The sequence below is a fragment of the Hypanus sabinus genome, chromosome 19 (genome assembly GCF_030144855.1).
Source record: "Hypanus sabinus isolate sHypSab1 chromosome 19, sHypSab1.hap1, whole genome shotgun sequence".
In the NCBI taxonomy this organism is placed as follows: Eukaryota; Metazoa; Chordata; class Chondrichthyes; order Myliobatiformes; family Dasyatidae; genus Hypanus; species Hypanus sabinus.
In genome coordinates, this window is record NC_082724.1 from 61,608,679 (window position 1) to 61,623,127 (window position 14,449).

The 14,449-nt window shown below is 40.9% G+C and overlaps 1 protein-coding gene across 4 annotated transcripts in view; it reads left to right on the plus strand.

Annotated features, from left to right (window-relative positions):
- The first annotated feature begins 2,011 nt into the window (after positions 1 to 2,011).
- mst1 (macrophage stimulating 1) overlaps positions 2,012 to 14,449 on the plus strand; it is a 172,146-nt gene continuing 159,708 nt past the window's right edge. Inside the window, exons 1-3 of one of the 4 annotated variants that reach the window (XM_059944517.1) lie at positions 2,012 to 2,924; positions 8,398 to 8,482; positions 10,931 to 11,034. In XM_059944517.1, coding sequence (XP_059800500.1) covers positions 2,915 to 2,924; positions 8,398 to 8,482; positions 10,931 to 11,034 — 199 coding nt within the window. In that variant the 5' untranslated portion in view covers positions 2,012 to 2,914. The other 3 variants (XM_059944519.1, XM_059944522.1, XM_059944520.1) reach the window with 3 other exon arrangements.

Genomic DNA, 14,449 nt, shown 5'->3' on the forward strand with positions numbered 1-14,449 from the left:
ATGAAACCAAAGCCAAACTATCTTGTAGTAATAAAAAAACTAGATGAAACTAGATTAACAATACAGCGGTTTTAGCACTCAAAGTAGTGTAACTAAGCCTTCTAATTAGCAACATAACTAAGTGTAATTAGCGGTGAATTAAATTATCATTCCAATTAGTGAAGTTAGCATCTTTAAGTGATTCAATAACATTCCAATTAATAGTCAACAAGAAATATAATTCCTTCTGGTTTATTCACTAAACAATTAGCAAAGTGTGAATACATAACTCTGCTCATTTACTTCTACCATGCCCCAACCCACTTGACAGATTACCTTAATAAAACACCACAAAATACAATACAGATGGAAAATGAATACGACTCCCACAAACCCTAGAAAGCATCTATCCAGATGCATTTTACCTTGGTATGGCAATTGCTCTATCTGTAACCACAAGAAACAGCAGAATTCTGGATGCAGCTCAGCAAATCACAGAAACCGACCTCCCCCTCCTTGGATTCTCTCCAAAAAGCAGCCAGCATAACCAGCAATATTCCCCCCACCACCAAATATAAAGATACAAAAGCTTGAAAGCACGTAGCTGCAGGCTCAAGGACAGCTTCAATCCCCATCATACTGAGCAGTCCCCAAGGATGAGATTGACTGTTGACCTCAATCTACCTCATTATGTCCTTGCACCTTGCTCATAACTGCACTTTCAATGTAAATGTAACACTATTTTCTCTTGCACTACCTCAATGTACTGTTGTAATGAATTGATCTGTATGAACAGTACCTCAGTAAATGTGAGAGTAACAAACCAATTTACCTATGGACGAACAGTTCTGAGGGACTGAAGTTGTTTCCCTTAGCCAGAGAGCCTAGAACTAAGGATCAGATTCAAGAAATTGCATGCACCACTTGAGCTGGCAGCTCATTCCACACTCATAACCCTGAGTGAAGTTTCCCCTCATCTTCCCCTTAAATTTCTGTCCTTTCACTCTTAACCCATGACCTCTGGTTGTAGTCCCACCCAACCTCATTGGAAAAAGCCTGCTTGCATTTACCCTTTCTATACCTCTCATAATTTTGTATACCTCTATCAAATCTCCTGTCAATCTTCTACATTCTAAAGAATACAGTCCTAATCTACTCAATTTTTCCTTATAACTCAGTTCCTCCAGACCCGGCAACATCCTTGTGAATTTTCTCAATACTCTTTCAACCTTGGTCACCTACCTACTGGGAAGATGTAAGCAATCTTCCAAATCTGGCCTCACCAGCATCTTATACAACTTCAACATAGCATCCCATCTCCTGTACTCAATACATTGATTTATGTAGGCCAATGTGCCAGAAGCTTTCTTTATGACCCTATCTACCTGTGACAGCACTTTTACCAAATTATGTACCTGTATTCCCAGATACCTTTGTTCTACCACACTCCTCAGTGCCTTACCATTCACTGTAAAACCTACCCTGGTTGGTCCTACCAAAATGCAAAACCTCACTTGTCTGCATTAAATTCTATTTTGATAAAGGATGCACACTTTATCATTTGCCCAAGAAACAAATTTACATAATGGTTAAAAGACCGAGTTTACAAACAGATTGCTTTTTCTTTAAACAAAAGGCAATTTCACCAGCTTTAAGGTTGTTTTGTCTCACCATTGCAGAAGTAACAATGATTCGTAATTCTAAATTGTAACAGAAAAAAATACAGCCAGTGACATCACTGCTTCAAAATGTGGATTTAATAACAGATAAAACATTGAATGAACACCTATTCTGTCCTTGGACTTTGCCATCTAGATTTCCAGAAGTTTCAGTTAATCTTAAAAATAAGTGGGGTAATGTTTTTGTAATACGTATTCATTCCAGTAAATAATACTCAATGTTTCATAAGATGGAACACATGTATTGTTGAAGTAGTGAAACATGCTTGTGAAATAGTGATTAACCTTTAATCAAGGGTCATTCCCTCGGTTAGTTCTTCTGAGCCTGGGGGAGGAGGCTGAAGTTAGGGCAGTAACCGGAAATAACTTATTTACTTTCAGTAACTACCTAGTTTGCTTCATTATATTACAAAATCAAGGACCAAGAGGTGGGAAGTCTTTTTAGGGGAAGCTGAAAATTACAAAGGAACTGGGCAATACAGCAAGCCATTGAAGACCTGCTTAAATAAAACAGAATTGCTTTTCACTTTTCACTCCATTTCTCACACAGTTATCAAAATGGATAACATGGACAGTGTGCAGGAGACGCTTCAATAATAAAAGACTGAAATGGCAAATGCTTCTGGGATGATCGTCTCTGGCAGTCAAGTTAGTCAATCACAGTTGGATATATATGGGAGTCTCTTTCTCGGCAGCTCATGCAGTAAGACGCATGTTGGCTCTGCTCCTCTCTTTTACAACTTACTTTCCACTGCTAGTTTTGTTTAAACTTTGAAGATTTATTACTTTTAGTGAAGGATTTATGATTTAATTACGATGACTGGAACCCGAACTGGAATCAAATTAAGAGGTGACAAAATTGTTTCTGAAACTGAACAAACAAAGGAGGCAGAGGATGTCTCTACTTCAGAAAGAATGTTTTCTTTGATGCAAGATATTAACACCAAAATCAGAATGGCGGACACTAAAACTGACCAACGCTAATGAAAAGCTTGAATAAACTGTCTCTGCTGTCCAGGAATCTTAGAGGAATCTGGAATTTCAATATCAGACGCTTAAAAAGGACACCAACATAATCAGAAGAGAACAGGAGACAATGCATCAAGTGATTAAAGAACAAGAATTAAAGATTTCTACTATAGAAAAAAAAATTGTGCAGGTTTCTTCGGAATTATTAAGAATTAAGAAGAAAACGATTGATCTGTAAAGCAGAAGTCGTTAGGAGGAATTTACACATACTGGGTTTGCCTGAAAACATGGAAACCGGTGAGCCACTAAAGTTTTTTATGAATATGCTATAGTCACATTTTAGTGAGATACTCAAAACTCCTCCGTTGATAGATCGAGCTCACTGAATCCCCGCCCAAAGCCTTCAGTGGAGATGAAACCGCGTCTGGTGATTTGATGTCTGCATTACTTTGCTACTAAAGAAGCAATTCTTTGAGATGCTAGGAAGTGGAGGAAGCTAATTTATAATGGAATAGAGATTCGTATAGTTGAAGATTTTGTCCCTGAGGTTTATGCAGAAAGATTTAAATATCGGGAAATAATGGCTGAACTTTATAACAAGAATTGTCATCTCTCTCTGTGTTATCCAGCTCGTTTGATAATTTTTCTGCCTAATGCTTGCCCAAAACAGCTTGACTCCCCAAAAGAGGCTTTAAAATTTATAAAGGAGTATAAGCCTGTCCTGCAAGCAACTCCACCACTTAATCCTTAGTTGACAGTTGTTTGTAGCTGAATCGTTGAAAGTTTAATCTACGTTTTATGTCTGCCAGACATCATTTTGGCTGTTTTATTTTTTTCTTTAGGTCTTGTAAGAGTTTAACACCATTTGTAACATATTATTTGGTTGAATCTATCTTTTTTGAATATATGATCAATTTTTATTAAATGAATTTAAGATGGCCACTGTTAACTACGTTTCAACCTCTGTTAGACATATCAAAATATTTGGAATTTGTTTATTTCTTTATGTATCTGTTGCTATGTCTTTAGTCAGTGGTATCAGCGTATAACTTTAAAAAAAAGAGTCTGCCTATTAGAGACAAAGGGTTTAGGGTGTTTAGTTTAGCAAGCTGTCCGCCTATTGCATGGTATTTTTCAGGCTTTGGGGGGGAGAGGGGTGGGGCTATTAGCTTAGGCTTTTTCGACTGGGCAGTCCTGAGAAGTTTACCTGTCATTCAGGTTGTTTTTTCTTTTTGATCGAATCCATAATTTGTTCTTCCCTGTGGGTTTGGTCTGTGTCGGTGCACCAACTTATTTTATAAAACTTTAAATTAAAGCCTTATTATGGATGTTAATAAAATTAATATAATTTCTTTCTTGGAACAGAATGGCTTGAACCAACCTATTAAGTGTAGAAAGATCTTTCAGAAATTAAAAACACTCCAAGCTTGTGGTGACCCACTTTCTGCGCAGGCGAACCGGCTCACAAATAGCCAGACTTTGGTAATGCACCCTCTGACGTCATTAGGGATTAAATGCCAGCACCGCGAAGTTTGAATAAACTAGTCTCAAAACGACTTACCGACTGCGTGTTGTTATTTCAGTGCTGTGTGTAGCACATCACTGCATTGGTGACCCCGACGGTCCAGATGGGATTTGGACCAAAGATGACCGACTCTTCATCTGTTCACGCAGTTTCGCTAAAACTGCCGACTTTCTGGACGCTGCGATCACGCGTGTGGTTTAGCCAAGCAGAAGTCCAGTTCCAGATTCAGCAGATATCCTCTGATTCTGTGCGTTACTACCACGTGGTGAGCGCCCTTGACCAGGAGATGGCTGCCCAGGTTGTGGATTTCATACATTCGCCCCCGGAAGAAGGCAAATATGAAGCATTCAAAGCACTGCTCATTGGGACCTTTGGCCTCTCACGGCGTGAGCAGGGTGCCCGCCTGCTTCACCTGGACAGTTTGGGAGACAGGCCGCCATCAGCATTAATGAATGAGATGCTGGCCCTGCCTCATGTTCGAGCAAGTGTTCCTACAGCAACTTCCCGAGGACATACATCTGTTGCTGGCCGACGCAGATTTCAGCGACCCCCGGAAGGTGGCGGCCCGGGCAGACGTGCTGTGGAAAGCCAAGAGGGAGAGCATGGCATCCATTGGTCAGATTACCAAGCCACGCATCCAACAGCAGACCAGACCTGGCCCGGCAGAGGGGCGCACACAACACAGAGACAGGAGTGAGGAGGCCAGTGAACAGTGGTGTTTCTACCACCAGCGGTGGGGCACAAAAGCCCGCTGTTGTCATCCGCCCTGCAAGGGCCAGGGCCAGCTGCCGCTAATGACTATGGCGGCTGGCCACCAGGACAGCCTCTTGTACGTCAGGGACAGTCAGGACACCACTTCTTGGTCGACACCGGAGCGGAAATCAGCGTCTTGCCCCCAACAGGGTACGACACCTGCAACAGGAAGCCAGGACCCACCCTGAGGGCTACAAACGGCAGCATGATACAGACCTACGGCACCCGCACAGTGCAGCTGCAGTTCGGTGCCAGCCGGTTCACATGGGACTTCACACTGGCCGCCGTGGCCCAACCACTCCAGGGGGCGGATTTCTTGCGAGCTCACAGCCTGCTGGTCGACTTGCAAGGGAAAAGACTGGTACATGCGGAGACGTTCCAGGCATTTTCCCTGGGTGAAGCCAAGTTGCCGGCCCCACACCTGGACTCCATCACGCTGTCGGACAATGAATTCACCAGGATCCTGATGGACTTTCCATCGATTCTGGCACCGCAGTTCACGGCAGCCATGCTCAGACATGGGGTACAGCACCACATTCCGACCCAGGAACCACCCCTCCATGCCCGCGCACGAAGGCTCCCCCCGGAAAAGCTCCGCCTGATGAAGGAGGAGTTCAAGAGGATGGAGGAATTGGGGATCATACAGAGGTCCGACAGCCCATGGGCCTCCCCCTTGCACACGGTGCCCAAAGCAGCCGGGGGTTGGAGACCATGTGGCGACTACCGCAGACTGAACGAGGCTACAACTCCAGACCGCTACCCTGTGCTGCACATGCAGGATTTTGCAGCAAACCTGCACAAGGCAAGAATATTTTCCAAAGTAGACCTCGTCCGGGGACACCATCAAATCCATCACACTGAAGACATCCCCAAAACAGCACTCATCACCCCGTTCGGCCTGTTCGAGTTCCTCCGAATGCCATTCAGCCTGAAGAATGCCGCACAGACGTTCCAGCAATTAATGGATGCGGTGGGACGTGACCTGGACTTTGTGTTCATCTATTTGGACGACATCCTCATAGCCAGCAGTTGTCATCAGGAGCATCTGTCCCACCTCTGCCAGCTCTACTCCCGCCTGAGTGATCTCGGCCAAATGCCAGTTCGGTCTCGATACCATCGACTTCCTGGGCCACAGGATTACCAAAGACAGGGCAACACCTCTGCCCGCCAAGGTAGACGCGATCCGCCACTTTGCTCAGCCCAAGGCCTGCAGGAGTTCGTTGGTATGGTGAACTTCTACCACCGTTTCCTCCCCTCAGCAGCCCGTATCATGCACCCTTTGAACACCCTGATGTCGGGTAAAGGCAAGGACATTACTTGGGACGAAGAGGCCGCGGCTGCTTTCGTTAAAGCCAAGGAAGCCTTGGCAGATGTCGCGATGCTGGTGCACCCCAGAACGGACGTTCCAACCGCACTCATAGTGGACGCATCCGACACAGCAGTCGGTGGGGTGCTGGAGCAGCTCATCAAGGGGCACTGGCAACCCCTGGCATTCTTCAGCAGGCACTTACGGCCACACGAACTCAAGTACAGTGCCTTCGACCGGGAGCTGTTGGCACTGTATCTGGCAATCTGGCATTTCAGGTACTTCTTAGAAGGCAGGCCATTCACCGCGTTCACAGACCACAAACCGTTGACCTTCGTGTTCATGAAGGTGTCCGATCCCTGGTTGGCTCACCAGCAGCGACATCTGTCCTACATCTCCGAGTACACGACGGATATCCAGCATGTCTTGGGAAAGGACAACGTTGTGGCGGACGCACTCTCCAGACCAGCTGTCCAGGCCCTGTCCCTGGGGGTGGACTATGCAGCACTGGCGGAGGCGCAGCAGGCAGATGACGAGATGCCCAGCTACAGGACCGCAGTCTCGGGTTTGCAGCTGCAGGACTTTCTCGTAGGCCCAGGTGAGAGGACCCTCCTGTGCGACGTGGCTACCAGCCAAACTCGCCCCATCGTCCCGGCAGCCTGGAGGCGGCGAGTTTTCGACTCCATATACGGTTTGGCGCACCCATCTATCAGGACAACCATCCGGCTGGTCTCCAGCAAGTTTGCGTGGCACGGACTTCGCAAGCAGGTCAGTGAATGGGCCAGAACATGTGCGTAGTGCCAAACAGCCAAGGTGCAGCAGCACACTAAAGCCCCACCGCAGCAGTTCGAACCCACCCACCGGAGATTCGACCACGTTCATGTGGATATCGTGGGCCCCCTACCAGAGTCCTGTGGAGCGCAGTACCTCATAACTATGGTAGACCGGTTCACGAGGTGGCCAGAGGCGGCCCCGCTCACCGACACAACTGTCGATTCCTGCGCCTGAGCACTGATTGCAACCTGGGTAGCACGCTTCGGGGTACCGGCCCACATTACCTCCGACAGAGGTGCCCAGTTCACCTCCAGCCTGTGGTCGGCTGTGGCCAGCCTGTTGGGAACGCAGCTACACCACACGACTGCCTACCATCCACAGTCGAACGAACTAGAGGAACATTTCCACCGTCACTTGAAGTCGGCTCTCATGGCCCACCTGACAGGACCTAACTGGGCGGATGAGCTTCCCTGGGTCCTGCTTGGAATTTGCACAGCGCCCAAAGAGGATCTGCACGCCTCGTCGGCCGAGTTGGTGTACGGCGCAACCCTGGCCATCCCAGGAGAGTTCATATCAGCCCCAAGAGGGCAAGAAGAAGAACCCGCAGCAGTCCTGGACAGACTACGCGAGAGGCTCGGCAACCTGGCCCCTGTACCGACTTCACAGCACGGATGGACCCTGACCCATGTACCCAAAGACCTGCAGAACTGTAAGTTTGTGTTTGTACGAAGGGGCGCACACCGGGCACCGCTACAGCAGCCGTACGAGGGGCCGTTCAAAGTGATCAACAACAACAGGTCCACGTACGTTCTGGACACTGGAGGGAAAGAGGAGGTTTTCACGGTGGACCGACTCAAACCAGCCCGTGTGGACTTGGTGCAGCCGGTCCAGGTTCAGGCACCGCGGCACAGAGGCAGACCTCCCAAACAGAGGCTGATCCAGACTGTGGACATTGGGGGGTGTATCATCGGTTCTGGAGGGGGTGGTGTTATGTGGCGACCTACCTTGTGCACAGGTGAACCGGTTCACAAATCGCCAGCGCACGGGGGGAGACTTTGGTAATGCACCTCTGAAGTCATTTCCGCCCGGAGAGGGCGGGCACTAGGGATTAAATGCCAGCGCCGCAAAATTTGAATAAACTAGTCTCGAAACGACTTACCGACTGCGTGTTGTGGAAGAATTTGCACAAGAACTCACAAATATTCACTAACCATAGCCAAAGATTTAAAAGTGAAATGGATTAACGGTGGAAACAGGGACAGTGAATGGAGTTGATGGATGTTTAAGGGCAAAAGAATATTTAAATATATTCTTAATTATATGATACAGGGGGAGAAAGATAAAAATTGAGAAATATTAATCGAGAGTAGTGATATTTTTTCTTCTCTTATATATAATTTTTTATGTTACAGGAGAGCTGGGAGAACTTCGGATCGATTGCTACGGGATTCACGTGTGTAATCATGGCGATTGCCATGACCCGCTCAACGGAGGGGGGTAATGTTGTGTTTTTTCTTTATTCACAACATTAGTAGGGGGGTATTTTGTTTTTTTTTCTTTATAATCTGTTTTTCTTTAATCTTTCTTTCTTTGCCTGGACAATCGGGGGGAGACACATAGCAACACGGGGAATTTTAAAAAAGGTTCCCCAAGGTACTACGAAAGTTGAAAAGTTAGTTATTACTATAGACTAGAGTAACCCTGTTAAAAATAATGACTAATTTACTGAATTTTTAAAGTTTTAATGTTAATGGGCTTAATGGACCGGTGAAAAGAAAAAGAATTTTAATGTACATTAAGAAAATGAAAATAGATATAGCTTTTAGCTGCATTCCATTTGAAAAAATTACTTATAATTTAAGAGATAAATACAAAATATTTCTGAAAATTTGGCACCCTTATTTACAAAAGATAGGATTAAATATATAGGTGCTCCAAAGATAAAACTATTGTTTATTTGGGGAAAGAAAGAAATATATATATTAAAGCTATTATGAACTCAGTGGAGCATGTGGGGATCTTCTGATATCCAGGCAATCTTTCTTTTTTCTTTCTTTTTTTTTCTCTTTCTACAGGGATATGTTAGGGGGAAGGGTTGATAATTTTTTTTCCTTCTGTAACCATTTGAAAATTCGATTTAAAAAAAGACCCATATCCGTAGGGAGGATGAAAACCGTTTTTTTAAATTTTGGAGGGGATTCATTCTTCATCAGTAACTAAAATTAGAGGGGTGTCTATTTTTATTAATTTTGAAGTCTCTTTTATACATTTTAATACTGTCACTGATTCAATTGGAAGATACTTAATTGTTACTGGTTTGTTATGTGGTCAAAAGGTGGCTTTGGTGTGTGTGTACGCACCAAATGTAGCTAGCCCTGAATTTTTTAAGAGGTTATTCTCTGCACTGCCGATTTTAAATGAATATAAGTTGATTATGGGCGGTGACTTTAACTGTTGTCTCAATCCTTTGATTGATTGGCTCCCTATAAGGCTGTGTCCTGTATTAATTCCTTTTTACTAGAATACGGTTTGGTCGATATTTGGAAATTTCTACATCCTAAAGATAAGGATTTTTCTTTTTTCTCACATGTACATCATAAATATTCAAGAATTGGTTATTTTCTCTTGGATACGCGATTGGTGCCTTTTGTTGCTGATTGTGCATATGACGCTATTGCGTTGTTGGATTATGCACCCACAAAACTAATAATGAAGTTTCCTGATAATATACGGAATGCATCTCAGTGGAGATTTAATGCTACACTACTGCATGATTCAACATTTGTAAGTTTTATTAAAGAGCAAATTTCTTTATTTTTTGAATTAAATACAACTGAGGGAATGTCAAATTTGGATATTTGGGATGCAATGAAATCTTTTCTTAGGGGACAGATAATCTCATAGTAGCTTTAAGAAGGAAAACTAAAGTGAAACTTTTAATGATTACTAACAGGATTAAATAAATAGATAAAAGTTTATTCAGTATCACCTATTGAAGATTTATATAAGGAAAGGGTGAAACTTCAAACACTGCATGATCTGCTTTTGGCCTGTCACATTGAGCAGCAACTTTTGAAATCTAAAAGTCAATTTTATATTCATGGAGATAAGTCAGGTAAATTGTTGGCGACTCAACTTAAAGCAACTATGGCTAGAAGCCAAATTTTGAAAATACAAAGAACTGATAGAACTGAAACGTCAGATTGTCAGGAAATTAATAAGGTATTTTTGGATTTTTACTCTAACCTTTATAAATCTGATTTTCCAGACAACACTACTTTTATGAATAGATTCTTGCAAAGATTGAAAATACCCAAAATTTCTATTCAAGATATGAATACATTTGATGCACCTATTAAATGAGAGGAAATAGCAAGGGCTATATCCTCTTTTCAATCAGGTAAAGCTCTGGGACCGGATGGATTTACAGTGGAATTTTTTAAGACATTTACTGAAATACTTACACCTCATTTATGCCAAATTTTCAGTGGTTCTATATCTTCTGGGACTCTCCTGAAAACTTTCTATGAGGCATCAATTTCATTAATTCCCAAAATAGAAAAAGGTTTACCTGAATGTGCCTCTTACAGACCAATTTTCCTTATTAAATGTGGATTCTAAAATTATTTCTAAGATTTTGGCTAACAGGCTCAAGAATATTTTACCTAAGGTTATTTCTAAGGATCAAACTGGATTTATTAAGAATAGATATTCATATTTTATTATTCAGAGATTATTGAACATTATTCATTCCTCTCCACCTGAATGTGAATGTGTTGTTCCCTTTGAGGTAGAGAAAGCCTTTGATAGGGTAGAATGGTCCTATTTATTCGAGGTTTTAGAGAGATTTAGTTTTGGTCCAGGCTTTATTTCCTGGATTAAGCTGATCTATCAAGCTCCTATGGTGGCAGTTATAACTAACAATCAAAAATCTCCTTATTTTAGGCTATACAGAGGTACCTGGCAGGGTTGTCCTCTTAGCCCACTGTTATTCAACCTGGCTTTAGAACCTCTTGCTATTGCTCTTCTGGAGTCCAACAAGGTTCAAGGTATTAAGAGCGAAGATAAAGTGCATAAGGTTTCGTTGTATGCAAATGACTTGTTAGTTTATATTTCAGGTCCTAAAATAATCTATTCCTGCTATGGTATCTATATTTTCTGAATTTAGTAGTTTTTCTGGATATAAATTAAATTTGCACAAAAGTGAATTATTACCTATTAATAACTAATTGAATCAAAATGTTCAAATTCCTTTTAGTATTGCTAAAATTAACTTTACTTATTTTTGTATTAAAATTACCAAAAATTTTAAGGATCTGTATAAATATAACTTTCTTCCATTAATTGAATACATGCAACAAGTACTTTCTAAATGGTTGCCTTTGACATTATCATTAATTGGTGGAATTAATGCTATTAAAATGATAGTGTTACCGAAGTTCTTATGTATTCCAAGCAATCCCTTCTTTTGTTCTTAAACTGTTTTTTGATAGAATAGACTCTAAAATTTTATCTGTTTGGAATATGTAATAAAAATCCTAGACTGAGTGAACCTTTATTGCAGAAATTAAAGAAGTATGGTGGTACGGCTTTGCCAAATTTTAGAATGTAGTACTGGGCAATTAATATTCAAAATATTTATTTTTGGATTTATTACTCAGACATACATGATTGTGCTTTATGGGTGGATTTGGAGAAAAACTCAGTGAAGGGGTATTGTTTGACCCCTTTACTGAGAACTCCTCTTCCTTTTTTGCTTTCAAAGATTGGTAGTCAAGACCTCAATCCCATTATTAAACATACATTAAAAATTTGGTTTCAGTTTCGTAGATTCTTTGAGTTTAATAACTTTGTTCTTTCTAGTAAAATCCACCTTAATTATTTTTTTAAACCATCAATCTCTGATCAGCCCTTTTTAATTTGGAAAACCAAAGGAATAATAACTTTTAGACTTGTTTATGGGGGATTGTTTAATGTCTTTCACTCAGTTAGTGGACAAATATGACTTAACTAATGCACACTTCTTTAGATATTTACAAATTAGTAATTTTCTACGTAGTTTACTTCCAAATTTTCCCTCTGTTTATTCACACAATATAATAGACACTCTTTTTCAGGTTAAGCCATTTCAAAAGGACTGATAGCTATAATTTATAAATGGTTATTGAATTTGCTAATGTTATCTAATGATAAAATTAAAGCTGCGTGGGAATTGAAATTTCAAGAGTCACTTTCAGATAATCAATGGGACAAAATTTTTCATTTGGTAAATACTTCATCTATTTGTGCCCATCATTCCTTGATACAGGTAGAACATTGGGTGCATATGTCAAAGGATAAGTAGCCCATATCTATTCCAATATTAATCCTATTTGTGACAGATGTAATATTGAGGTGGCTACTTAAACACATATGTTTTGGTCTTGTATCAAGATAGAAAATTTTTGAGAAGATATCTTTAAAACTTTTTCAAAAGTCTTGAATTTGGACCTACAACCGAATTTACTTAGCAATTTTTGGGATCACTCCACCGGAACCAGGATATATTCCTGTTTCTGCTCAACAGATGATAGCTTTTACAACTTTATTGGCTAGGAGAGCCATTTTGTTTAAATGGGAGGACTGTAATCCACCTACTGCTTTTTATTGGCTTACTCCATTATGTCCTGTCTAAGTTTAGAGAAAATAAGATCCTTTAAATTTGAAGAAACCTGGTGATTTTTTATTCAATATTTTTATATGATTTGATTTATTGCTCTTCCAGTTACTTTCTCAAAACATTGGATTTGATCAAGTAGTTTCTCTTTTTTCTTGCTTTCACTCTCAGTATGATCTGCCCAGTCCCTTGTTTTTCTCCTTTATTTTGTTTAGTGGGATTTTTTAATATATATAAAAATTATAAAAGTTTCTTTATCTTTTTTTCTTCTTTTCATGGAATGATAAGAGGAGAATCAATTATCTTATTTTTATTGTGTACTATTAGATTAATACTATGTACGATCTTGATAATCCTTATTTTACCTTTTATATGAACTGTTATCAATATAGATATTTCAGATAATTCTCCCGTCTATATATATGTACTTTTTTAATTAATAAAAAATTGATAAATAAATAAAGATACATGTGGTTGCAGACAAGTGAATCAAATCTCTCAAGTGAACATAGTTACTTCCACAGGCTCCTAGTTAAGCAAAGGCTATTTAAAAACAGAACATTTCCAAATCTCTCTATTAACTGCCACAACCTGATTTTCTCCAATCTTATAACTGTCACTTATAAAAGAATCTCAAATTCTGTTCTCCTACTCATTCCAGACTACAAACACCTCACTATTGCCAGTTGAAGCACAATTGCCCTTGATTGTTGCAGGAACCCATGCTCCAAAGTAGAGCAAATGCTGCAAATCCCAAAGCATGTGTAATTCTTAAAAGCTTTTTATTCATGTGTTCTGGGGGGGGGAAAAACATTTTAAAAAAACACTGAAGAATATAACTGAAGGATGGAAGTCGAAGGACTTTCATTTACAAATTAAATTTTATTTCCATGTGAACCAATATGCTATATTAGTTAGTGCATTCCCTTTTTATTGAACATCATCTTAGTGTACCACAATATACTAGTCTGATAAATATAGTGTTGGTAGTTAATAGGTGGTACGTTATCCCACAGGCTTCATTGTGCAGCCATATGCCATCACCAATAGTTAGCTTTAGAATAGAAAATTACATTCCATGTACAAGCAACTGTCACATTATAGCCATTTAGCCAATAGATATCCACCCGTATGAAATTCAGAAATCACTACCCAAAAATTTGAGTTAAGTAATAACATATGCCTATATAATTGACGGGGAAATAAATAAACAAATGTGAAAGAAAAACTGACAATTTAAATCACTCAATACCACGAACCTTGCACTCAATGTCAACAAGACCATGGAAATGATTATGACCTTTGGGAAAGGAAGTTGAGGGAACATACACTCAAATGGGTCGCTAGTGGAAAGAATGAACAGTTTCAAGTTCCTCTGTGTCAACATCCTGGGCCCAATATATTGATGCAATTACGAAAAAGGAATAACAGCAGCTAAATTTCATTAGTAGTTTGAGAAGATTTGCTATATCACCTGGAATCACTGCCTGTGCGATGTGACAGTCAGTATGGGAATAGAATGAGGTGGAGGATAAATGTGTGGCTGAGGGATTGGAGCAGAGGGCAGGGATTCAGACTTCTAGATCATTGGGACCTCTTTTGGGGCAGGTGTGACCTGTACAAAAAAGATGGGTTACACTTGAATCTGAGGGGAACCGATATCCTGGCAGGTAGGTTTGCTCGGGCTATTGGAGAGAGTTTAAACTACAAACCCCATTTCCAGAAAAGTTGGGATATTTTCCAAAATGCAATAAAAACAAAAATCTGTGATATGTTAATTCACGTGAACTTTTATTTAACTGACAAAA